This window comes from Tamandua tetradactyla, chromosome 3 (assembly GCF_023851605.1).
Source record: "Tamandua tetradactyla isolate mTamTet1 chromosome 3, mTamTet1.pri, whole genome shotgun sequence".
NCBI lineage: Eukaryota > Metazoa > Chordata > Mammalia > Pilosa > Myrmecophagidae > Tamandua > Tamandua tetradactyla.
In genome coordinates this window covers 128,948,327-128,974,149 of record NC_135329.1, presented here as the reverse complement: position 1 = coordinate 128,974,149, position 25,823 = coordinate 128,948,327, and the positions used below count along the sequence as shown (strand labels likewise).

Here is a 25,823-nt window from a genome sequence, read left to right as displayed (position 1 = left end):
TGCAGTGGGAAAAATCCAGTAAGTCTTCCCCTCTTCCAATAATTATAGCTTTACAGCAAGAAACATATGTGTTGGCTAAGGTAAAGACTGAAAAAAAGGAAGCGCCAATTTACTCCCCCATTTGGACAAGAAAGGCTTATACTTTTGTTTTTCATAAGACAATTTCTGGAAATATTTTGAAAAGGGGAAAAAGGTACTGGCTTTTGTCAGCATTGTGATAGAAAGGTATTTCTAAAGGAATAATGGAATGCAGAAACAATAAATATGGAAGAAACAGTAAGAGTTCCGCCAGAATTGCATTCTAGAAGGCCATAGGCAGTGACTAAAGACATTGAACCTGATTTAGGTTTTAAAATATATATTTTTTTTTTCTGAAAATATAATTTTATTTTTGTATTTCTGAACAATAAATAAAATCATTCATATGCATTAACTTATTTTCTTTTAGAAAGTGATAGTGAAACACTTATTATATATATATATATTTTTAATTGACAGAAAAAAAGAAATTAACCCAACATTTAGAAATCATACCATTCTACATATGCAATCAGTAATTCTTAACATAATCACATAGATGCATGATCATCATTTCTTAGTGCATTTGCATCGGTTTAGAAGAACTAGCAACACAACCGAAAGAGATATAGAATGTTAATATAGAGAGAAAAATAAAAGTAATAGTAAAAACAAAACAAAACAAAAACCTATAGCTCGGATGCAGCTTCATTCAGTGTTTTAACATGATTACTTTACAATGAGGTATTATTGTGCTGTCCATTTTTGAGTTTTTGTATCTAGTCCTGTTGCACAGTCTGTATCCCTTCAGCTCCAATTACCCATTATTTTACCCTATTTCTAACTCCTGCTGGTCTCTGTTACCAATGACATATTCCAAGTTTATTCTCGAATGTCAATTCACATCATTGGGACCATACAATATTTGTCTTTTAGTTTGTGGCTAGACTCATTCAGCATAATGTTCTCTTGGTCCATCCATGTTATTACATGCTTCATAAGTTTATCCTGTATTAAAGCTGCATAATATTCCATCGTATGTATATACCACAGTTTGTTTAGCCACTCGTCTGTTGATGGACATTTTGGCTGTTTCCATCTCTTTGCAATTGTAAATAACGCTGCTATAAACATTAGTGTGTAAATGTCCGTTTGAGTTGTTGCCCTTAATTCCTTTGAGTAGATTCCCAGCAATGGTATTGCTGGGTCGTATGGCAATTCTATATTCAGCTTTTTGAGGAACCGCCAAACTGCCTTCCACAGTGGTTGCACCATTTGACATTCCCACCAACAGTGGATAAGTGTGCCTCTTTCTCCGCATTCTCTCCAGCACTTGTCATTTTCTGTTTTGTTGATAATGGCCATTCTGGTGGGTGTGAGATGATATCTCATTGTGGTTTTGATTTGCATTTCTAATGGCCAGGGACATTGAGCATCTCTTCATGTGCCTTTTGGCCATTTGTATTACCTTTTCTGAGAGGTGTCTGTTCAAATCTTTTTCCCATTTTGTAATTGGGTTGGCTGTCTTTTTGTTGTTGAGTTGAACAATCTCTTTATAAATTCTGGATACTAGACCTTTATTTGATATGTCATTTCCAAATATTGTCTCCCATTGTGTAGGCTGTCTTTCTACTTTCTTGATGAAGTTGTTTGATGCACAAAAGTGTTTAATTTTGAGGAGTTCCCATTTATTTATTTCCTTCTTCAGTGCTCTTGCTTTAGGTTTAAGGTCCATAAAACCGCCTCCAATTGTAAGTTTCATAAGATATCTCCCTACATTTTCCTCTAACTGTTTTATGATCTTAGACCTAATGTTTAGATCTTTGATCCATTTTGAGTTAACTTTTGTATAGGGTGTGAGATATGGGTCTTCTTTCATTCTTTTGCATATGGATATCCAGTTCTCTAGGCACCATTTATTGAAGAGACTGTTCTGTCCCAGGTGAGTTGGCTTGACTGCCTTATCAAAGATAAGATGTCCATAGATGAGAGGGTCTATATCTGAGCACTCTATTCATTCCATTGGTCGATATATCTATCTTTATGCCAATACCATGCTGTTTTGACCACTGTGGCTTCACAATATGCCTTAAGGTCAGGCAGCGCGAGACCTCCAGCTTCGTTTTTTTTCCTCAAGATGTTTTTAGCAATTCGGGGCACCCTGCCCTTTCAGATAAATTTGCTTATTGGTTTTTCTATTTCTGAAAAATAAGTTGTTGGGATTTTGATTGGTATTGCATTGAATCTGTAAATCAATTTAGGTAGGATTGACATCTTAACTATATTTAGTCTTCCAATCCATGAACACGGTATGCCCTTCCATCTATTTAGGTCTTCTGTGATTTCTTTTAACAGTTTTTTGTAGTTTTCTTTATATATGTTTTTTGTCTCTTTAGTTAAATTTATTCCTAGGTATTTCATTCTTTTACTTGCAATTGTAAATGGGATTCGTTTCTTGATTTCCCCCTCAGCTTGTTCATTGCTAGTGTACAGAAACACTACAGATTTTTGAATGTTGATCTTGTAACCTGCTACTTTGCTGTACTCATTTATTAGCTCTAGTAGTTTTGTTGTGGATTTTTCCGGGTTTTCGACGTATAGTATCATATCGTCTGCAAACAGTGATAGTTTTACTTCTTCCTTTCCAATTTTGATGCCTTGTATTTCTTTTTCTTGTCTAATTGCTCTGGCTAGAACCTCCAACACAATGTTGAATAATAGTGGTGATAGTGGACATCCTTGTCTTGTTCCTGATCTTAGGGGGAAAGTTTTCAATTTTTCCCCATTGAGGATGATATTAGCTGTGGGTTTTTCATATATTCCCTCTATCATTTTAAGGAAGTTCCCTTGTATTCCTATCCTTTGAAGTGTTTTCAACAGGAAAGGATGTTGAATCTTGTCAAATGCCTTCTCTGCATCAATTGAGATGATCATGTGATTTTTCTGCTTTGATTTGTTGATATGGTGCATTACATTAATTGATTTTCTTATGTTGAACCATCCTTGCATACCTGGGATGAATCCTACTTGGTCATGATATATAATTCTTTTAATGTGTTGTTGGATATGATTTGCTAGAATTTTATTGAGGATTTTTGCATCTATATTCATTAGAGAGATTGGCCTGTAGTTTTCTTTTTTTGTAATATCTTTGCCTGGTTTTGGTATGAGGGTGAGGTTGGCTTCATAGAATGAATTAGGTAGTTTTCCCTCCGCTTCGATTTTTTTGAAGAGTTTGAGGAGAGTTGGTACTAATTCTTTCTGGAATGTTTGATAGAATTCAGATGTGAAGCCGTCTGGTCCTGGACTTTTCTTTTTAGGAAGCTTTTGAATGACTAATTCAATTTCTTTACTTGTGATTGGTTTGTTGAGGTCTATGTCTTCTTGAGTCAAAGTTGGTTGTTCATGTCTTTCCAGGAACCCGTCCATTTCCTCTAAATTGTTGTATTTATTAGCATAAAGTTGTTCATAGTATTCTGTTATTACCTCCTTTATTTCTGTGAGGTCAGTAGTTATGTCTCCTCTTCCATTTCTGATCTTATTTATTTGCATCCTCTCTCTTTTTCTTTTTGTCAATCTTGCCAAGGCGCCATCAATCTTATTGATTTTCTCATAGAACCAACTTCTGGTCTTATTGATTTTCTCTATTGTTTTCATGTTTTCAATTTCATTTATTTCTGCTCTAATCTTTGTTATTTCTTTAATTTTGCTTGCTTTGGGATTCATTTGCTGTTCTTTCTCCAGTTCTTCCAAGTGGACAGTTAATTCCTGAATTTTTGCCTTTTCTTCTTTTCTGATATAGGCATTTAGGGCAATAAATTTCCCTCTTAGCACTGCCTTTGCTGCGTCCCATAAGTTTTGATATGTTGTGTTTTCATTTTCATTCGCGAGGTATTTGCTAATTTCTCCTTTGACCCACTCGTTGTTTAAGAGTGTGTTGTTGAGCCTCCACGTGTTTGTGAATTTTCTGGCACTCCGCCTATTGTTGATTTCGAACTTCATTCCTTTATGATCCGAGAAAGTGTTGTGTATGATTTCAATCTTTTTAAATTTGTTGAGACTTGCTTTGTGACCCAGCATATGGTCTATCTTTGAGAATGATCCATGAGCACTTGAGAAAAAGGTGTATCCTGCTGTTGTGGGATGTAATGTCCTATAAATGTCTGTTAAGTCTAGCTCATTTATAGTAATATTCAGATTCTCTATTTCTTTATTGATCCTCTGTCTAGATGTTCTGTCCATTGATGAGAGTGGTGAATTGAAGTCTCCAACTATTATGGTAGATGAGTCTATTTCCCTTTTCAGTGTTTGCAGTGTATTCCTTACGTATTTTGGGGCATTCTGGTTCGGTGCATAAATATTTATGATTGTTATGTCTTCTTGTTTAATTGTTCCTTTTCTTAGTATATAGTGTCCTTCTTTGTCTCTTTTAACTGTTTTACATTTGAAGTCTAATTTGTTGGATATTAGTATAGCTCCTCCTGCTCTTTTCTGGTTGCTATTTGCATGAAATATCTTTTCCCAACCTTTCACTTTCAACCTATGTTTATCTTTGGGTCTAAGATGTGTTTCCTGTAGACAGCACATAGAAGGATCCTGTTTTTTAATCCATTTTACCATTCTATGTCTTTTGATTGGAGAATTCAGTCCATTAACATTTAGTGTTATTACTGTTTGGATAATATTTTCCTCTAACATTTTGCCTTTTGTATTATATATATCATATCTGATTTTCCTTCTTTCTACACTCTTCTCCATACCTCTCTCTTCTGTCATTTTGTATCTGACTCTAGTGCTCCCTTTAGTATTTCTTGCAGAGCTGGTCTCTTGGTCACAAATTCTCTCAGTGACTTTTTGTCTGAGAATGTTTTAATTTCTCCCTCATTTTTGAAGGACAATTTTGCTGGATATAGGAGTCTTGGTTGGCAGTTTTTCTCTTTTAGTAATTTAAATATATCATCCCACTGTCTTCTAGCTTCCATGGTTTCTGCTGAGAAATCTACACATAGTCTTATTGGGTTTCCCTTGCATGTGATGGATTGTTTTTCTCTTGCTACTTTCAAGATCCTCTCTTTCTCTTTGACCTCTGACATTCTAACTAGTAAGTGTCTTGGAGAACGCCTATTTGGGTCTAATCTCTTTGGGGTGCGCTGCACTTCTTGGATCTGTAATTTTAGGTCTTTCAGAATTGGGAAATTTTCAGTGATAATTTCTTCCATTAGTTTTTCTCCTCCTTTTCCCATCTCTTCTCCTTCTGGGACACCCACAACACATATATTTGTGCGGTTCATATTGTCCTTGAGTTCCCTGATACCCTGTTCAAATTTTTCCATTCTTTTCCCGATAGTTTCTGTTTCTTTTTGGAATTCAGATGTTCCATCCTCCAAATCACTAATTCTATCTTCTGTCTCTTTAAATCTATCATTGTAGGTATCCATTGTTTTTTCCATCTTTTCTACTTTATCCTTCACTTCCATAAGTTCTGTGATTTGTTTTTTCACTTTTTCTATTTCTTCTTTTTGTTCAGCCCATGTCTTCTTCATGTCCTCCCTCAGTTTATCGATTTCATTTTTGAAGAGGTTTTCCATTTTTGTTCGTATATTCAGCATTAGTTGTCTCAGCTCCTGTATCTCATTTGAACTATTGGTTTGTTCCTTTGACTGGGCCATATTCTCAATCTTCTGAGCGTGGACCGTTATCTTCTGCTGGCGTCTGGGCATTTAGTCAGATTTCCCTGGGTGTCGGACCCAACAAGGTTGTAAGATTTTTCTGTGAAATCTCTGGGTTCTGTTTTTCTTATCCTGCCCAGTAGGTGGCGCTCGTGGCACACGTTTGTCTCACGTGTTTGGAAGGGATCCCCCCGGTCACCGTTCTCCGCGGCCTGGGGATTTCCGATCCAATTCTCTCAGTTGGTCTGGGGGGTCACGCGTGGTGGGGGCGTCAGCTGCCGCAGCTTGAGGGGACCCTGTGGCTCCTTTATTAATTCCCCTATTGGTGTTTGGTTGGACCCAATCCCTGTCACTGTCGGAAATTCCCTCCTCTCCCTGGAGGGGTGTCGGTCGCTGGCCGCAGCGGCCCTGGGAATTCGCCACCGGACCAGGAAGCTGCCCGCGGGGGAGGGGCGTCGGTCACCGGCCGCGCGGCCTGGGGAATTCGCCACCGGACCAGGAAGCCGCCCGCAGGGGAGGGGCATTGGTCGCCGGCCTCCGCGGCCTGTGGAATTCGCCACCGGACCAGGAAGCCGCCCGCAGGGAAGGGGTGTCGGTCATCGGCCGCCGTGGCCTGGGGAATTCGCCCTTAAAATATTTTTTGTGAAACTTGCAAATGAGATATATGCTGCTTAAGGTAGACGGTATATGAGGAACCCTTTTTCTGATTTCATGCTGCTTTATAGGAACTGCCAAATATAAAAATTCTACAAATAAAAATACAAACTAAATAGTCTATATATTGAAATGCTTTGAGGTCTACTTTTTAAAGGAAAACTAAATTTCCTTTTAAGAAACGAGATTTCATTATCTTCCAATTTATGACAGCCATTTTTATATTTGAAATGATTACTTAGAATATAGAGGAATCTTGTCAAGTTTCAGAAATGTGTTGCTTGCAAACTGTTTCTATTATGTTTAACCCCTTTATTATTAACTTCTGTGTGCCTAAAAACTCTTAAGATTCTATAAGCTAAGACACAGTATTTGTCTTTAAAGTACTTGAAAAGAACGTTGCATTTTAAATGATTTTCCTTAGGAATGACTAAAATGAAATAATCACAAGCTAAATTACTTTGCTGAGATACGAGCAGATCTGAACACTTTGGAAATAATACATTCATAAAACAAAAACTGATAAAGAAAAACCATATGGACCCACTTCTACAAAAGAAAAAGAATGGCAATTTGGAAATTGAGGACACTTAAATATGAGAACAGGCAGCAAATAGATCATTTTGCTATAGCTATGGAGTAACTTTAGGGTTATGCCTGAGGGGAAAAGGATGTTTCTGAAATAATTTCCTCTCCAGAAGTGATTCTAAAAAGAAAAATGAACATGCAGCGCAGAGAATTCAATTCTGAATGACTCTGTCATCCATTTAATCTCACCAACTCAGCAGTCACTCATTTCAAATTTAATAGCATAAAGTTTGCGTGTACAGGGAAAAATTATTCCATATATTCATAACTTAACTCTGAACAGGAATTGTAAACTATGTGTCATTCAACTGAAAAGGAAACTGTAACTTTAATGCAAAGTCAGGGATGACTTTAAGTGTTAACAAAGGAAAAATACTCTATTTCTTTCACATGTAAAGGAAAGGTAATGAAATTCAAAGGTAAAAATTAAAGAATGCCTAAGTTAACAAATTTACATAAAACTGACATAATACAATGCATACTTATAGCCTACTTAAATAAAAAAGGGGTAAAAGTAAAAATGTTCTTGAATTTGGGGCTTTCAATTAATTAATATTCATAATGTACGAATTATTCCACCAGAAGTATACAATATGCACAATAGGTGTAGGGTTTACTGTTTGGATACCTACATGACTGCCAGGATAATGTAGTTACTGGTAGGAATAATGAGACGTTTTAGGCACTGTATTTACAGTAAAGTGCTATTAGCTGAGAGGTAAACTATGCTTGTTTACAGTTGAAATAAAAATTCTGTCTTTTCAAAGTCCTCTGCATGTGGTTGAGGTGTGTCAGAGAGGAACTATTTTATTATAAATAAATGTAGAAGCCAAATAAAAGGAAGTTGCAAAGGCAGGTGCAGAACAGTTGAGCTGTTTCAGTTTCAGAGGAATAAAGTAAATAATTGTACTGGAGTTTGTTCAGTTCTGGGCATTCTGCCACATGGGAAGGGTGTAGGTTACTGAAGCTAACATATCCACATAAAGACGAAGTGATAGCAATAGGCCACAGTTGGCCTCTAAATATCCTTATTTATCTTAAACATGTAAGGATCTGTAATGACTCTTATTTCATAGTTTGATATTTGAATATCACTGACATTAATATAGACTCATTGAAGATAGAATTAAATATTTTTTTGCAACAATTCAGAAAATAATATCTTTAAAAAGAACTATTATCTTTGAGACCCTCACAAATGAGGAACTTTGCAATTTTCACTCAATAAAGATAAAACAAATACATCCAGTAACCAAATTGGAACCTCGACCAGAGTCAGACGATCCATATAAAATTAGTCTGTTTTACTAAATCTCTTCTTTGCTTACCTTTTCATGCTATCTGGATTGGTCTCAAACTCAACACAAATTCCAAGCTTCTTCAACCATAAACCAAAAATAAGAGTGTGATTTGTGAGAGAACAATGGAACAGGTGTTAGAATGCCTGGGGAGTTAGGGCCAAGTTCAAACAGAGATCTCAATTACTTAAGCAACTTTGTGACACAAGATGAAAGAGTCTAATAAATATTACAGTTGTAATCTTACAGGATGCAAATCAACTTGTACCCAATAAGCAGCTATGGAACAGACTTGTTAACTGTATCTGTGATTGATTATGCCATCTTCTTTTAAAGAGTGATTCTACACATCCTATAAGTTAAAAACTATGATGTACTCTGCCAATTGATAATATCCTATACATCTGAACAGGACCTTGGCTCATTTCTTCCTTTTGCCTGCGAAATGATCACTCTGGTTCATCGGAAAAAGTTGTGGGGGACAATGCTGAGGCTCTGGATGAGCAGACAGTAGTTTATTAAGTTCCAATTCCTCTGCATCCAAAGTTGTGCTGTCCCTCTCAAGGATCTATCAATAATTTTAGTCTAAGGTTTTCACAGGATGAGGCAGGGCTCTTTGATGGGACACAAAAGTTGGTTCTATTTCTTTGTCTATTTATTACATGTTAGATAGTAAGCTAGGAACTAGTTCAGTATTAAGTTTCCCAGATGCCTGAAAACTATCAGGACACAAAATATTCTCCATTTGCCATATCAGTATTCATCTGGACTCCTGGATTCTCATTAGAAGTTGAGCTGAACAGCAGAACACGGCAAATCACGATCTGATTACAACCAACTGGTAGCTGAACTTCAACTGATACTTCCTATAATTTCAAACTCAACTAAGGATCACAATACTTTGCTATTCCCATGGGCTGACTTTTAATTTCTCGTAAAGCATGATCCTGAAATGAAAGACAATTTTTTTTTACCAGTTATAGGTATCACTTGTAAACATGATGCTAGTCGACAGTTTGTGGCATCACCAAGGTAATGATATCCTTTTATGCCCAAAATATAACTTTCAGCTGAATTGGACCAATGGGAGATGAAAATTATAACACTTATCTCATTATCTGACCATCAATATGAAATAAAACTTTAGTTTGCTCCAGAGATTACATTTAGCTCTTGGATCAATAGGGATTGATCAATTCACATTTCAATTTTTTTTTTCAAATTTCAAATTTGCCCAATTCAAATTTTCTTAAGACAAGAATGTACAGTTGGGTACTTTTGTAGATGCTGTTTGTGGAACTCTCTTGGTTAGGAAATCTGTTATGGGCCCCAATATTCTCACCAAACAGCAAGTGGGTGACAAAGTAATCTGATAGTATCATTCACTCACTCCCTCCTTAAACAGTCATTGACTGCAGGCTAATGAATTTAAGGTGCTGAGGGAGGAGCATTTTGTAATAAATGTGCAAAAGAACGTGCAAAATGTGGTCCTGCTCTTACATAGCTGATTACACAAGCCCAAGCGCATATGATAAGAGTTAGAGAAGTGATGTAAAGTGTAAAGGTCAGACAAGACAAGTTTGATCTCAGGCTGGGGTAGACCAGGCTTCATGAAGGAGATAGCATTGAAAAGGAGTAGGTTCCTTCTCTTTACATCTAAAGTACAAGCAACAAAAGAAAATTATATAAATAGGACTTCATCAAAATGGAAAACTATATTTAACTGCTTATTAAAAAAAGTAGAAGTAGGCTCCTTCTGTTTGCCAATGAGTAAGGAATTTTTCCTATATCTGCAAAGATATTTATCTGTGGCTCACATGAACATGAAAAGTTATCACTTCATGAAAAAGAATGTGAACTCCAGCATCATGTCAAGGAACAAGGATCAGCTCCTGGCATAAGAGGATCCTAGGGACAGCACAGTCCTATGGAGGATTATTTGTTTTTATGGCATCCTAAATCATTAAAGGTATTTAACAGACTGTTTGTTAAAAAGACAGATATTGGTTGCTTGCCATTTACTTTGTTACTACTCACCATGAATTTCCCAGGGGAAATATGCATGAAATAATGCAGTTGTTGTTGTATTTTACTCATGGAAAACCCAAAATTTTTCCTCTCAAAATTTAGGTGAGTGTTAAAAGCTATTACTTTAAAATTCTGTAATCCAAGAGCCTTGACGATACATTTGGGATTTCAGTAAATCAGATTGTTTGTAAGACTTATTTTCATATGCTTTACTTCTCATAATATACAGATGAAGCTATTCTAATTTGCGAGACCCGAGTGGTGAAATAAATTTGAAAGTGTAATGTCATGCAAAAGTAAAATATTGTTCAGTATAAACGTTACCATGAATTCAGAATGTTTTCGTCTTCTGATATCAACATTATAATAAGAAGGTTCACTGAATCCCTAGAGAGACTTTTTTTCTTACATAGAGATGATGAGGATGATATATGAGCCCTTAAGAGGTACCAGGCACTGCTGTCAGCATTTCACATAAAGTAATGTCCACAATAACAATTTTAACAATTTTAACAATAACATTCAACAGGTCAGGAAACTGCGGCTCAGGGAGGTTAAGAAGCCTGCCCAAGATCACAGTCAATACATAGTAGAGCCAGAGCAGGAACCCAGCCCATCCACCCAGGTATTTTTTCTTTACCCTAATGAAATACCCTTCCTGAGACATGGCTGTCACCAGACAAGGTCTGCTGTCTCTGAGATCAGCAGAGATGATAACCGTCACACCATGGCTATAGACACTGCATGGCAATGAGGTTATTTTTATTTAAAATAATTATGTATTTCATCCAAGAAGATTATTCTTTTGATACAAAACACGATCAAGGAATTAATTTCAATAGTGACCCTAGTAAAGAGAATTAAAAATATATAAATTATTCCATTTGAGTCTAATACATAGGCCAAGATTGTCACACTCTGATTAAAATCAAATATATTTTTATGTGGGATTACCTTGTGGGTAGAGGGAAGAGAAGTTAGGTTAAATAAAAAGGAAAAAACTGCACATAAAACATTAGTATTTTATCACATATATACATGTATAAAAAATTATTTATGTCTAGATAAATGAATAAATAGAATTCAAAAAAATTTTAAAAAATCAAAGATATATGTTGGAGACAGTAGCACAACAATGTGCATGTGATTAATATCACTGAATTATATATTTGAATGAGTTAAATGAGGGAAATGTTAGGATCTATATTTGTTACTAGAATAAATTTTTTTTAAAAATAGGACTATACAATATGGTAAACCCTAACATAAATTATGGACCATGGCTAAAAGTACAATTAAAACAATATTTTTTCATCAACTGTAACTAAGGGACCACACTACTGCAAAGTGTTAGTGACAGGGGAACCTATGTGTATGGTGGGGGAAGGGGAGGTATACGGGAACTCTTTTCTGCATGATTTTTCTGTAAATCTATGATCTCTTAAAAATAAAACATCAAATAAATAAGGTTAATAAAAACTAGCTTTCTTATTTCTATCTAACTTTTCTGTTCTCTGAACCACCAGGCAGATGATAAGAGTGACCCAGGAGTTTCAGGAGGGTCATAAATTTTTACTGCAACTACAGAGTTATTACAATATATTACCTGGTGCCACAAAAATCTTATGAGGGCTAGAGTTAGCTATTTAATACCAGGTGAGTATCTTGGAACAAGAGACAGATATGTTGTCCTGACCTGAACGATTGCGATGCTGAGCGCTGAGTCAATTCCTTGACAAACAATTTAAAAATGAAACGAAATAAACAAAACTGAAAATATATATAACTGTCGCAGAATACTTTAAAAGGTTAGAATATATTCTTCTTCCATCTAGGTAATCTGGGAGGTGTATAATATTTTAATAAATAACATAACTACCAGTATTTTTTTGGCTACCTCTAGAAACTGGAACCCTTTCTGCTATCTACTACAAAACATCCATTCTGAACACTATTAGCAAATGAAAAAAATTTTGAAGTCATTTATGGCCATTGAGGAATTCTAATGCCAAAATCGTAAGTTTCTGCACCTTCAATGTGCGGGGTATCTGTTTTGATGTAACAGCACAAAGTGCTTGTTGCTATGAATACTGAGTGCGGTTCTACTTTTAAGTCAGTTCTAGGTATTCTGATACAGTTTCTTTTATGTTTCACCAAAATGCAGTATACACCAAGAGCTCCTAATAAATGAGCTTTCTCATTCTTATTTATCCTTGGGTCAAATCTTAACAATTAAGTGTTATAAGAAAAAGAGTCTTCATTCCCACTCCCTGCCCCCAACAATGACGGAAGCTTAGACATACTATAGCCGGATGAAAAATGAAAACAGAACTGACTACATTTTTCTTGTATTCTCTCAAACTCTTACTTTGTGGAATCTTTAAAAACTTCACATTTCAGTGAGAAATGGAAAATATTTTGACATACTGGTATGCCAATATTCATTTCAAGAAAATGAATTTTTCTTGAAAATACAGTTGTAAGGTCAGACATGCCATAGATCTGGAGTGATCTTTCATGCCACATACCTAGCCAAGTTATGACAAATAGTAAAATAATTAGGTTTTATCTTAAATATTCTTTCATGCTTTGTCACCATTAATCATTTGAACTGCTGATACTGATTATTAAAAGAACGTCCCAGAAAATATACATCTAAGTTTCAAAATTTCCCGAGAAAAGATTCAGTAGTTCAAGTATAAGCTTTTTAAAAAAATGTACTGTTATGTTTCTTGAAGACAATGGTATAATGATATAGCTTTCTCAATGTGACTGTGTGATTGTGAAAACCTTGTGTCTGATGCTCCTTTTATCTACCTTATGGATAGATGAGCAAAACATATGGATTACAAATAAATAAATAATAGGGGGAACAAATGTCAAAATAAATTTAGCAGATTGAAATCCTAGTGATCAATGAAAGAGAGGGGTAAGGGGTATGGCATGTATTAATTTTTTTCTTTTTTCTTTTTATTTCTTTTTCTGAACTGTTGCAAATGTTCTAGGAAATGATCATGACGATGAATATACAACTATGTGATGATACTGTGAGTTACTGATTATATACCAAGAATGGAATGATCATATGGTAAGAATGTTCATGTTTGTAGGTTATGTTAAAAAAAATTTTTTTTAATTTAAAAAAAAGTACTGTTAGATTATCGCTATCAGAATAACCCTAACACAATATACACATTTTTTTTTTTTTTTTTGAGGGAGGGAGCAGAAAAACAAACCATTCCTGGAACTATGAATTTATAATGACCTTAATTAAGCTTTTAGATTTTAAGGAATGAAATTCCAGAATTCCAATTTCTCTAAGTAATTCAGAAGTCTACTTGGGTTGGAAGAATAAACAACATTAGTGTCTTAAAAAAAATCAACATAAACACGATGCTGAAGCAAAATGGCACAGTTTGACAAGTTTTAGAACATTAGCTCACAAAATGAATATACTTTGACTGAGGCAAACACAACAAACATAGTCTTCATCCAAAAATCACAGGGACAACGCTATATAAAACCTATGTTAAAATGTTCAAAATAGCTAAGTGTCTTAAAGGCATCCAGTGGCCAGAGTCCTGATATGGAAATCAGCATTCTGAAATATGCTTTACACAGCTTTGCGTGCATGCACACACTCTGCAATGTGTGAGACAGAGACACCGATCACCATCGATATTGTCCTTACTTGCAGACGCACAAGTATCCTGCATGTTCCGATTCTGACTGGCACCTGGAGCAGCTCTACATGCCAGTCATCCCAATGTACTCAGGGATGTAAACACCTTATAATTAGAAAATGTGAAGGCGTCAAGGACGTTAGACAAATTTACAAGATCAATTTTCAAAGGCATTGAAGAAATAAATTGTGAATTTCAATAAAAGAACATACCTGTTCCTTCACGGAAGCTAGAATAGTGGTAGCTGTGGTCTCGGGTTCCATGCCTGGGCCAGTGGAAGCAGCTTCCTGATGGGTCTGTGGTTGCCCCTCCTCCACCAGTGGGGCCTGCTCAGGAGCTGGCATTCCTCCTGCAATCAAGCAGGCAAAGAGTTAACACTTTCTTGCAGGCTCCTGTGCAGAAACAGGCATGGGACTGAGGATGTGCAGACAGTTAATAGGAACTACCATGGACTTAATATTTCAGTTTCCACATACACTGATCACAATGCTTTAAAGCTATTTGACTTCTGAAAAACAATGTTTAGGGCCAAAAAAAATGGCTAGCAATAACAAATAATAAAATAATAATAATAAAAAATACTTAAGCAGCAACATAGAGAATGATATGAAAAGGGCAAAGGAGGAGACTCAAGTATACACTGAAGACAAGCAACTTGTTACATGCTTGTTAATAGAATGTAACATAAACACAATGCTGAAGCACAATGCTTGTTAATTTACCATTAAGTAAATATGATTTTTAATTTTATCAGGAAACTAAATAATAATAGACACTGCAGTCAGTTTTCAAAGAAGTTCAAACACGCAAAAACATCTAAAAGGAGATTACTTTACTGACTAGAAGAGAAGCTTAGGCAATAGGAATAAAAAGGTTTAAAAATCAAAGAAGCCTTGCCCAATGAATGCAGGTGGTTGAAGGATGCACTGACGGAGAAGTAGATTGGCGAATGATGGTGTATACTTGTCCAGCTACAAAAGGTTGTGCAGCTACAAAAAGGAACAATGTCGTGAGGCATGCAAGTATGTGAATGAACATGTGGGACATTTGGTGAGACAAAATAAACAAGAAACAAAAAAGAAAACAATGGTATGGTCACCTTTAGAAAATGCTAATAAGAAAACAAGGGCCTAGATTGTAAGCTTTTAGAGCAGACACATTAAGTCTGGAGTCGTGATTATTTTTTCTGAATTCTGAGAGGCTGTTTTATATATTCAGAGATAAGAACGAAGCCTAACAGGTTGGGATTAAAGTAATTCAGAAAATAGGGGTAAGGAAGACAGTGTCTATATTTTAGAACCACACATACTCTTTGAGACCAATGGAAAAAAGGTTTATTTGATCTGGAACTTAAATTTTCTGCAGTGTATAGTCTAATTCAACATATCTGTGTAGCTCATTTGAACAATTGAAATATTGGAAACACAATAAGAAAGAGATTCTCTAATTCTGTGTAGATTATCGTAATGCCTGGAAACATCCTTGAGTTTATTAAGCAGATAATCACAAAGTATTGGCAAAAATCCCCTGAGGGATGGGAGAAAGACTATGAGCTATGAAACCTTTCCATCAGGAAATCCCCAGATACTGTGTCAAACCTTAGAGATACCCAAATCAAGAGGCCATGCCCTTCCCCAAGTGGAGAATTCTTGATATTCTCACAAGGCAGTGGAGACAGCCAAAATAATAGGCTGAGCCTCCAATCTTGGGGTTTGTTCATATGAAACTTAATCCTGCAAAGGATAGGCTAAGCCTACTTAAAATTAGGCCTAAAAGTCACCCCCAAGAGAACCTCTTCTGTTGCTCAGATGTGGCCTCTCTTTCTCGGCCAGCACAGTAAGCAAACTCACTGCCCTCCCCCTCTCTGTGCGACATGACTCCCAGGGGTGTGGACCTTTCTGGCAACATGGGACAGAAATCCTAGAATGAGCTGGAACTCAGCATCAAGGGATTGAGAAAATCTTCTCGACCAAAAGGGGGAAGAGAGAAATGAGACAAAATAAAGTGTCACTGGCTGAGAGATTCCAGAGTTGAGAGGTTATCCTGGAGGTTATTCTTATGCATTAAATAGATATTTAGTTAAGGTGTAAGGGGGAGGCTGGAGGGAACTGCCTGAAAATGTGGAGCTGTGCTCCAGTGGCCATGTTTCTTGAAGATAATTGTATGATGACATGACTGTCGCAGTGCGACTGTGTGGTTGTAAGAGCCTTGTCTCTGATGCTCCTTTTGTCTACCTTATTGAAGGATAAGTAAAACATATGGATTAAAAATAAATAAATAATGTGGGGAACAAATGTTAAAATAAATTTTATTAGATTGAAATGCTGGTGATAGGTGAAGGGGAGGGGTAAGGAGTATGGTATATAAGAATTTTTTTTCTGTTTTCTTTTTATTGCTTTTTCTGAATTGATGCAGATGTTCTAAGAGGCCATGCCCTTGATCATGAGGTTTACTCTTGTGAAGCTTATGTAGGTAGTGGAGAAGCTTAGACTACCTATAGGCATACCTAAGAGTTACTTCTGGAGGACCTTGTTGTTGCTCAGATGTGGCCTCAGTCTCTCTAAGCCCAACTCTGCAAGTGAAATCACTGACCTCCCCACTGCATAGAACATGACATCCAGGGGTGAAAGTTGCCCTGGTGACGTGGAAAAACACTCTCAGGGATGAATCCAGACCTGGCACCATGGGATCAACAACTACATCCTGACCAAAAGGGGGAAAAGAAGTGTAATTAATAAAGTAACAGTGACAGAGAGAGTTCAAATAGAGTCAAGAGGCAATTCTGGAAGTTGTTCTTATGCAAGCTTCAGGTAGACCTTGCTACCTATCATAATCTGCCCTTCTCCAACCAGAACCATTCCAGCCAATCCTAAAGAACACCTAGGACAATATATAAGATTCCACAAGGGTTCCAGGCACTAGTAACTTGCCAGAAACCTACAACCTCCAGATGAGTCCCTGGTTCAGGTAAGTCCTGAAACCTAACCCAACCTCTCCAGAACATCAAATAGTTTCATCTCTCTATCCCGTATTAGTGACAGACCCTTCCAATATGAAAAATTTAGAATTGTCACAGCCCAAACAATCCCAAAGAGAGGTATGGAAAGATCAAAGGTGATGATGGAAGATAGGACTTAACAAATGAATATGAATGCTGAATCATTAAATTAGTATCTTTTAGTTTCCAGTATTTTAGAGCAGCTAGAAGTAAAAACCTAAAATTGTGAAATTGTAACCCATGTCAAACTCTGAAATATGTTCTACACCTAATTGTCGTGCTGTGCTTTGAAATGTATAGCTTTTTTGTATACATGCTATTGTTCACAAAAAAAGAAGGATAAAAAAGTCAATTGTGATGATAAAGTATTTAAGCCCGCTAGCCTCCTATATTCTGGAGCAGCTAGAAGGAAAAATACGAGAGGATCATATGGTAACCCATGACAGACTCTGGGATCTATCCTGTAACCGCTTTTTGAAGAGTGCTTTGAAAATTGCTTTTTTTTATTTCTTTGCTTTGTATATATGTTATAAAAAAACTTTAGAAAAAAAAAAACCAAAGAAGCTTGAAAACAAACCATTAAACCTTTGCTTCATTTGAAAGAAATAAAATGCATTTGTAACTAGCAACAAGGACATCCTAGTTAGAGTACTATAGCTAGTTTCATTTCCTTAAAGGAATCTGATTATCCAAAGATGATAATGGATACAGTGACACTGTCCAAAACAGAATCTATTTTTCAGGCTCATAGCTTATGACAGAAAAACAGGTTCTTGGCAGGAGATAGAGTTCCTTTCTTAAGATAACACATACTGAGAGCAATGTGTTTGCCATTTGCCAGGAGACTTACTGATCTGATATGAACTTTACACAAATTTGAAAAAAAATCAGGAAAAGATGCCCACATTAAATACTGTAAATATTTCAATAACTTGTTTATATGTCAGTTTCTCTCACTGTTCCCTTAAGAGCAATGCCTAAAACAGCATGAGACTAGACTAGTGCCTGCTATATACAATAGGTGCCAAACTGATGTTTGCTGAATAAATAAACACATGAATGAAAGATGAACCTTTTTCATCTCAGTCATCAGGCAAACTCTACCAAGTGCTGATGCTCCTGAGACCATATTTGTTCACATCTGTTACTCTGTACACTCAAATTCAGTCTTCTGAAACCATAAATACCGTTCTCAATATCCTTCATGGTTTTCTCCTAAAAATTACTTCTACTGCACTTCAATTTTTTATCAATTAACTCCCATAATACCCTATTTTGTAATTTGATCTGGGAATTTTTTTTATTCCCTTTAAGTTCAACAACCACCTGCTGATTATTTCCAAAATTTACGAGCTGGAAGTAAAAGGGAAGATATGTATTCCACCTTCTTAGATCCCACTTTATTCCTCTCTTTCCTGACTTCCATGTTAATGGAGCTATGTCCAGATTCCTGGTTTCTGCAGTTGTTTTATTCTTGCCATATAAATATGTAGAAATCGACAACAGGTCTGATTAGTTTATCTGTGCATTTTCCCCCTGAAACAAGCCCCATGAAGAGCCCTCATGCCTTCTCTGGCAGATGAATTCCCTATTGCCCATTTTCATATTTTCATGATGCATAATGCCCAAGTTGGTCCTCATTTGCAAGGAGGAGGATCTCTACCAGTACTTGTAGGAGGAGAAAGTTTGGGCTTGGTGGAATTGATCTAGAATCAAAACTTAGAGCCCTTGGACAAGTTACCATCTTCTGCGTCTCACTTTGCTCACTGGTAAAAGCTGGGTTTATTAATTCTTTATTCAACACAATGGAATGATTTTATGACAATTTTTATTTCTTGGTATGGCTGGTGTGCTTACCAAAACGTAAAACACTTAAAATATTAACTGGGTAAAAATTCCCTCTTTCTGTATTTATCAAGTGCTCATTAAAGACAACACATGAGGTCCCTGTAGAAAAAATAACATACATAAAGATCCTAGATTAGCATTTAAGACAACTAAAGTCATGAAAAGATTTTACACTATTAAAAAACTATACACCTTAAAATAAGCAGATGGTTGCAAAGAACAAAAATGTTACTATGCAACAGTGAAACAAATAATGCCAAGAACCAAAAATTTTAAATGTCAAGAGTATAATATCATGAAATAACCAGTGCGTGAAGGAAAAAAAAAAGAGAGAGAAGAAAAATCTAATGACTATAGAGTGTATGAGAGAAGGAGAAACAGACATGTCATTGGGGAAATAAGTATATTTATTTTGATGACCTTGACTGCCCAGTATCAATGAAATCAGGTGAGCACTTTCTGAATACCACTCTGTCCATATATTACAGAGGCTATGTGCAAAGGTAGGGTTATAAAACTAATCATGAGTGTCTGGTCATCTATTTGATGCTGCAAAATACAAATCAGATAAAGACAATTCACAGCAAGATGCAAACCATGGAATAATAAAACTAAGGACAAAAAGGAAGACGTTAGCTGCAAAAAGGTTAAATTTTGTAAGGGAAACACAAATGCTAAAAAACTCGGCAGGAGATGATTTTTTCATAAGGCAAGGATGATGTTTTATTCTGATTCCTCAAAGACACACATGGTAGGCAATCACACTCACTGGACAAAGAAGAAAGACCAAGCATCCCTGCATTACTGAGGGTGACACACTTCCCTGCCTTTCTATCTCTGGAATAGACCTAATACCACAAAGCAACATGGGGCAGGAACAGCCACAATATCAGCAAACTATAAAGCTATTAAGATTTTCTGTCCATTTTCCTTTAGTTCTGATAGCAATAATAGAACATTTAAGAAGTTGAGAGGAATCAATGTTAGACTAGGACAACAGAGTGCTATCGCTTCTTTCCATTAGTAAGGACGCAAGTACTGAGTACTAAAATAGGGAAAGAGACTGTGAGAAATTAAACTTCAGTGATCTCAACTCACATGATTTGGGCAATCACATTAGGAAGACCTGAGAAAATGTACAAATAGGTCACTGAGACATTTTAAGGCTATCTGGAGTACTACAGAGAATGGAAGAGATGGCAGAAGACTGAAAACGAAAATTATGCAGCTTTTTGTTTTTTGAAAGGGAGACAGTAGACTCTTCACACGACAAACTAGAGAGCTAGACAGATCTTAGGTGAGATTCTTAAAAGGATTTCATCCAAGAGATGATCTGTGAGAACCAAAAAAGGAACACACCAAAGAAAAGTTGTGTTAAGCTGGTCTAATTTCTGTCTTTACCAGTGTAACTATGGACAATGCAGTGTATCTTAGACCCCAGTGAGGAAGTATGATATTGTAAGTCCCTCACGATATAATAACATAGAAAAGGGGCTAGGACAAGGGTAACTGCTGACTCAACAATCTGTAAATAGTTGAGTGAAATTTATCAATGTACAGAGGTTTCCAATGGAATGGCACAGAGTTCTGACACAGTACTGACACCTTTAGCCAGGATGTAAATAATAATATTCAGGACATATTCAAACTCTTGGACATCTAGGAAAACTCATATTTGAATCAGATAAAAATAAGAATAAATGTAGGATCTTGTTTTTAGGTCAGCCCAGCAGCATGTGAGGGAAAACATTTAGGCACTTTAGATTTAAGAGTGAAATTGACCAAAAGCTAAGGCAATCTTATGCTACATTGGTAGGTCAAGTATTTTAACTGATGGGAAGATGGGATGTATAATTCTCCTTTAGTCCATCTCTGTGGGATGTATCCACTTCCAGTTACCAGTGGCACATTAACTGGAATAGGTACAAGTGTATTCCATTCAGGAGAGGATGAGTGGGATGATTAGGGAATTCAGTTGTTGTTCCCCGGCACAGAAACAGGAATGAAATGAATGGCACAGCTCCTGCTCCTCATTAGCGCAAAGCTGAGCAGGGGACAAGAGTAACACTACGAGGACCACCTAAACCAACAGGAAGAAAATGTTTGGCCCAATGAAGAGAAGGCCTTTGCAGACAAGCAGGCTTCTATAAGCCTCTGAAGGACTGACATAGGCAAGTAAGGTTAGGCTTTTTATGTTACAATTTCAAGAGCAAAACTAAAAGCTAATGGTTATTCAATAACTTTAATTATCTATCTTACTATGTTTACAGTCTGAATCAAATTTAGCTAGCAGTTATATTTCTTTGAATAAAAATTAAGATTGAAGCCACAGGGCAAGTTCAGGAAGGTCTTTCCTTTTTGAGTTAACAGTTGCCCCTGAAGGCAGTACATTCCCTATCACGAGAGGGCTTTGATGAGTCTAGGTGGTTACACAGCAGGGATGGTAGAGAAGGGATGCAGCACTAGGCAAGCATTTCAAATAGGAAACTTCAGGACTCCATATCTTGAATCTGGCACTAAGAAAAAATAACTTTTGAATTGTTAATTGATGTGAATGTTTCTTGAGAATTTTCAGAATGCTGTCTGCCATTTTACACTGTCTATATAAAAAGGCACTTGAGTGTTAGGAAGCCTTGTTTTTCCTGAGTGAATGGTAGATACTAGAACCTGATCACCGACCCTGCTTCTCCCTTTACTTCGGCAGTACAAAGCTCAGAAATGAGTTTGTAACCAACTCTTACAAGTACAGGTACACATGCTTGTATTCTCATTTTATCCCTGCCTTAACTTAGAAATTTCCTCTTTGCCCAGGTCCCTATTTCTATCAGACTCTTGGACTGCATTCTTGTGAACCTCCTAAAACACATTTTGGGAAAAAGCTAAGAATGGTGGTATGTATTTTCACTATAATCTTTTTGAAGACAAAGACATTTTATGTGAAACTATTAGTATAATTTTATGTGTGTGCGTGTGTATGTATCTTATATGAACTATCAGGCAATTTTTCTGCTGTTGAGGCAGCAGGCCATATGCATTCTAATATGATTATTGAAGGCTTTGTTTGCAGGTTATGGGTGTGAGGCTGCAAATCATATTTGATTGCAATTGTAAATGGAAAATATTTATATTTTTTTACCACAAAAGATACTAATCAATAAAACAATCTGTGTACTAAATTTCTAAGATGGAATATCCACTAGGTACTGGATTTTTCTCTCTTTAATCATTTGTACCCTCCTTAATCTACACTGGTCAAAGTATATTAAATATATTTTGTTTCATCTTATCAAGTGAGTTGTACTTTACATATTTTTCCTGCCTCTTAGTTAGTAGTTTGGAGGATAACATATATATATATATCTCAGGATTTCTTTTTGAATACTCACAAAAATGTCTTGATGATTGAACCACATTTCAAAATTGATAAAGTAATGATGCCTAAGAACAAATTAAGCAAAAATAAGGGCAAAAAAAAAAGCATGAAAATTTAAATTTGGTTTAAAGTGTAAAGTAAGATACTAATAGCATAGAATAAAGAGTGTTAAATAAGCATTGGAGAAAACAAAATATTTTATCAATAAAAAATAGAAAAAATACTGAGTATTTTGTTACATAGCAAAGATAAGTTTTTCTTTGCTTCATTTATGATGGGTCTGGAACAAATATTACAGAAGAGGAAAAGAATGAATATTGAGAAATTAAGAAAATGCCTGAAAAGTTAAATAACTTTTCTAGAATTTTAAAAGGAGCAGTAGATAAATTTTTAACAGTTATACTTTTATAATATCCTGGAAATAGAAGTACTACAAATTCTACAACTGTTTAGGAGGCTTGGAGGTATTTTACTAAATACAAAACCTCTAATCAGGCAGTTTATCCAAAAAGTTATAATTTTCTTGGCAAAAAGGGAGCTATGTGTCAAACAACATAGCAACTCTAGAAAATAAACTATTGTGTAGCAGTGTTTAGATTTATTGATTTATTTTCACAATAAAAATAACCTGAGATAAAAATAGACGAAAAGTGTAAATAGGCCTTTCAGAAAAGAGGAAATCTAGATGACCAACAGTGAGGTGCTCAATCTCATTAGCGATTCAAAAAGCACAAATTAATACTATAAGATTTCAATACAAACCAGCAGAATGGCAAAGATGTCAAATGACTGTAACTACCACATGCTGTTAATGAGTCTGTAAACAGGAACAACACTCTGGAATAAATTTTGGCATTACCTAGTAGAGCTGATAACATATATCCCACAGCCCAGTAATTTCATTCTTAATTATGTAGAGCACTCCTGCACATGAGCACCTGGAGAGACAGACAAGTATGGTTATGGCAGCATTCTTCATGAAAGTCATAAATTGCAAACAACCCAATGTGACCATTAATAGGAGAGTAGATAAATATAGTGTGATATATTAATGCAACATTAATAAAGCAAATGAACCACAGCTCTATGCAACAAGCCTAACTCTCTCAAACATAATGTTGAATAAAGAAGCAAGTCACAAAAGAATACAAACAGTAGAATTTCAATTACATAAAGTTCTTAAAATAAGCAGAATAAAACTGTTTACTGGCAATGCTTGCATATATAGCAAGCTCAGGGCCATCACCAAAGTCAGAAGAGACCTTATCTCTGCAGGGAAGGAGGGAGCTATGATCTCAGAGGGGTACATGAAGACCTTCTGGGTACTGGGATCACATGGGCAGTAGTTGCATGGATTTGTTTGCTTTTTAATATTCTTTTAAACTATATATACATTTTTTATACTCTTCTGTAGTTGTTTTATTTAAGAAAAAGGAAAAAGATTAACATGGTAGAACCAATGTATTTGATAGATATATTCTTATCAGATGTTATATTTGGTAACTAAATACTTAATAGCTTAAATACTAAAGATAATTCATATTTAAGAGAATTAAACCACTTTTGGTTTAAAACTACACTAGATATAATTAGCTTTTAGTTTTCATTTTTTTAAAATAAATATGGAATGCTTCACAAATTTGTGTGTCATCCTTGCACAGGGGCCATGCTAATATTCTCTGTATTGTTCCAATTTTAGTATATGTGTTGCTGAAGCAAGCACACTAAATATAGTTTTATGACTCCTAAATGTCTTGAAGGAATTCAGTTGACCAAGAATTCTATTCCAAGGTATATAACTAAAAAGAAATGAAAAGAGGAACTCAAACAGATCCTACCACACAATATTCATACCAGAATTATTCACAAATAGCCAAAAGGTGGAATACCCAGGTGTCCACCAACAGATGAATGGATGAACAAAATGTAGTATTTACATACAATGGAATATTATTCAGCCATTAAAAGGAATGAAGTTCTGATACATAAACTTTGAAAACATCATGCTACATGAACTAAGCCAGACACAAAGATAAATATTGTATGATTCCATTTATAAGAAATATCTAAAATAGAAATAAGAAATATCTAAAATTCACAGAGACATAAAGTAGATGAGCGGTTGCCAGGAGCTGGGGGTAGGGAAGATGGGGAGTTATTGCTTAAAGGATAAAGAGTTTCTGTTTGGGGTGATAAAATGTTGTAATAATAGAATTTGGTGATAGTAGCAAAACATAAACATAATTAATGCCACTGAATTATACATTTAAAAATTGTTTAAATGGCAAACAATTTCAACATTTCTTACAGCAAATCATTTCAGCCCAGACTTCAGACATATAAGATGACAGGACATCTTAGACAATCCTGCCCTGCCTGGATCTCCAGCTGACTGCAGCCCCCTGATGAGCCCAGGAAAGGCCAAACAAAAGAACCTCTTTGTCACCCTAAAAAAAATCTTCACTGCTTAAGTCATTGAGTTTTGGGATAGTTTGTGATATAATGAATAGCTAATATTAACTCTTATCATGGCAGGAGATGGGGATAAGAAAATAAATTACATTAGTTTTAAGTAGCATAAGACCAAAATATTTAATTTTATGCTGATTTATAGAGATATTTATTTAATATAACATTAACCTTCTAATGATTATATACCACATTATAAACTAGGTAAAGATAAAGATGAGTAACTGGTAAAGATGAGTAAGACCCCGACTTTGGATCACATTTACAACCTAAAAGGGAAGAAAAGATAAATTAACAGCTATAATAAAACGCAACTAGAGATAAACAAGGAATTAAGAGCTCAAAACAGAAGGAAGTTCAAAGAAGAGTTCTAAGAGGCAGGCAAAAATGGGGCACTATATTTTAGGTGGAGCAGAAGGAGCCAGGTGGGGTAAACCCCCCCCACCTATAATGTATTAATTAATTTTATTAACTTTTTTTTAATTTCAAAATTTGTTTTAGGTTCTACAGATTTTTTTTTTTTTTTTTTTTTTTTTTTTTTTCGTATGGGCAGGCACTGGGAATCAAACCCAGGTTTCCAGCTTGGTAGGCAAGAACTCTGCCTGCTGAGCCACCGTGGCCCACCCAAAAACCTTCATAGACTTTTGTTCTATATAATTGAGTATGGTAAACTATATCAAACCTCAAGCTGTTTAAATAAAAGATTTGTTTTTATCATTAGTTTTTCCTATCAGATGCTAGTGTTAACAAAATTTAGAGACTAATGAAGTCATTAGCATAGCACATTTGGGGACTGAGAAATATAGTAATTTACAGATGAATTGCTAGAGGCAATAAAAATAAAGTAAAAATTGTTTAAGGATTTGAGCATTTAATAATATCTATAAGTCCTATTAAAAATTAAAAAAAGTACAGTGGTTCAGTGGTAGATGCTTGCCTTCCATGTGTGAGACGGGTTCGAATCCCAGGTCATGTACCCCCCCCCCAAAAAAAAATAGTATGTAATCCAATAACATCCTGCTATATCATCTAGTGGCTGTCTTTTCAGTTCATGATATTCTTTTCTTGTAACCCGGACTAGTTATTTTGGGACTTACACTAGGCTGTTGGGCAGATCACAACTTAGAAGTTCTGCATCAGTCTTCTATTTAAATTACAAATTAATTCATTTCTAATTTTAAAGATTCAACTTTAAGT

The 25,823-nt window shown here is 35.6% G+C and overlaps 1 protein-coding gene, 1 long non-coding RNA gene and 1 other non-coding gene across 14 annotated transcripts in view; 1 reads left to right on the top strand and 2 right to left on the bottom strand.

The window, feature by feature from the left end:
* PKP4 (plakophilin 4) overlaps positions 1–25,823 on the bottom strand; it is a 291,835-nt gene that overhangs the window by 198,232 nt on the left and 67,780 nt on the right. For 10 of the 12 annotated variants that reach the window (XM_077153913.1, XM_077153914.1, XM_077153915.1 and 7 more), the window contains one exon: positions 14,151–14,287. In XM_077153913.1, coding sequence (XP_077010028.1) covers positions 14,151–14,282 — 132 coding nt within the window. In that variant the 5' untranslated portion in view covers positions 14,283–14,287. Of the gene's footprint in view, positions 1–13,946; positions 14,044–14,150; positions 14,288–23,016; positions 23,710–25,823 lie in introns of those variants that run through there. The other 2 variants (XM_077153912.1, XM_077153919.1) reach the window with 2 other exon arrangements.
* Positions 16,840–24,628, top strand: LOC143677654 (uncharacterized). Its single transcript, XR_013172777.1, has 3 exons — positions 16,840–16,905; positions 21,596–21,675; positions 24,468–24,628. It is a non-coding gene; the product is annotated as an uncharacterized LOC143677654 (long non-coding RNA).
* LOC143678406 (U6 spliceosomal RNA) lies at positions 23,774–23,880 on the bottom strand. The gene has a single exon (XR_013173218.1). It is a non-coding gene; the product is annotated as a U6 spliceosomal RNA (small nuclear RNA).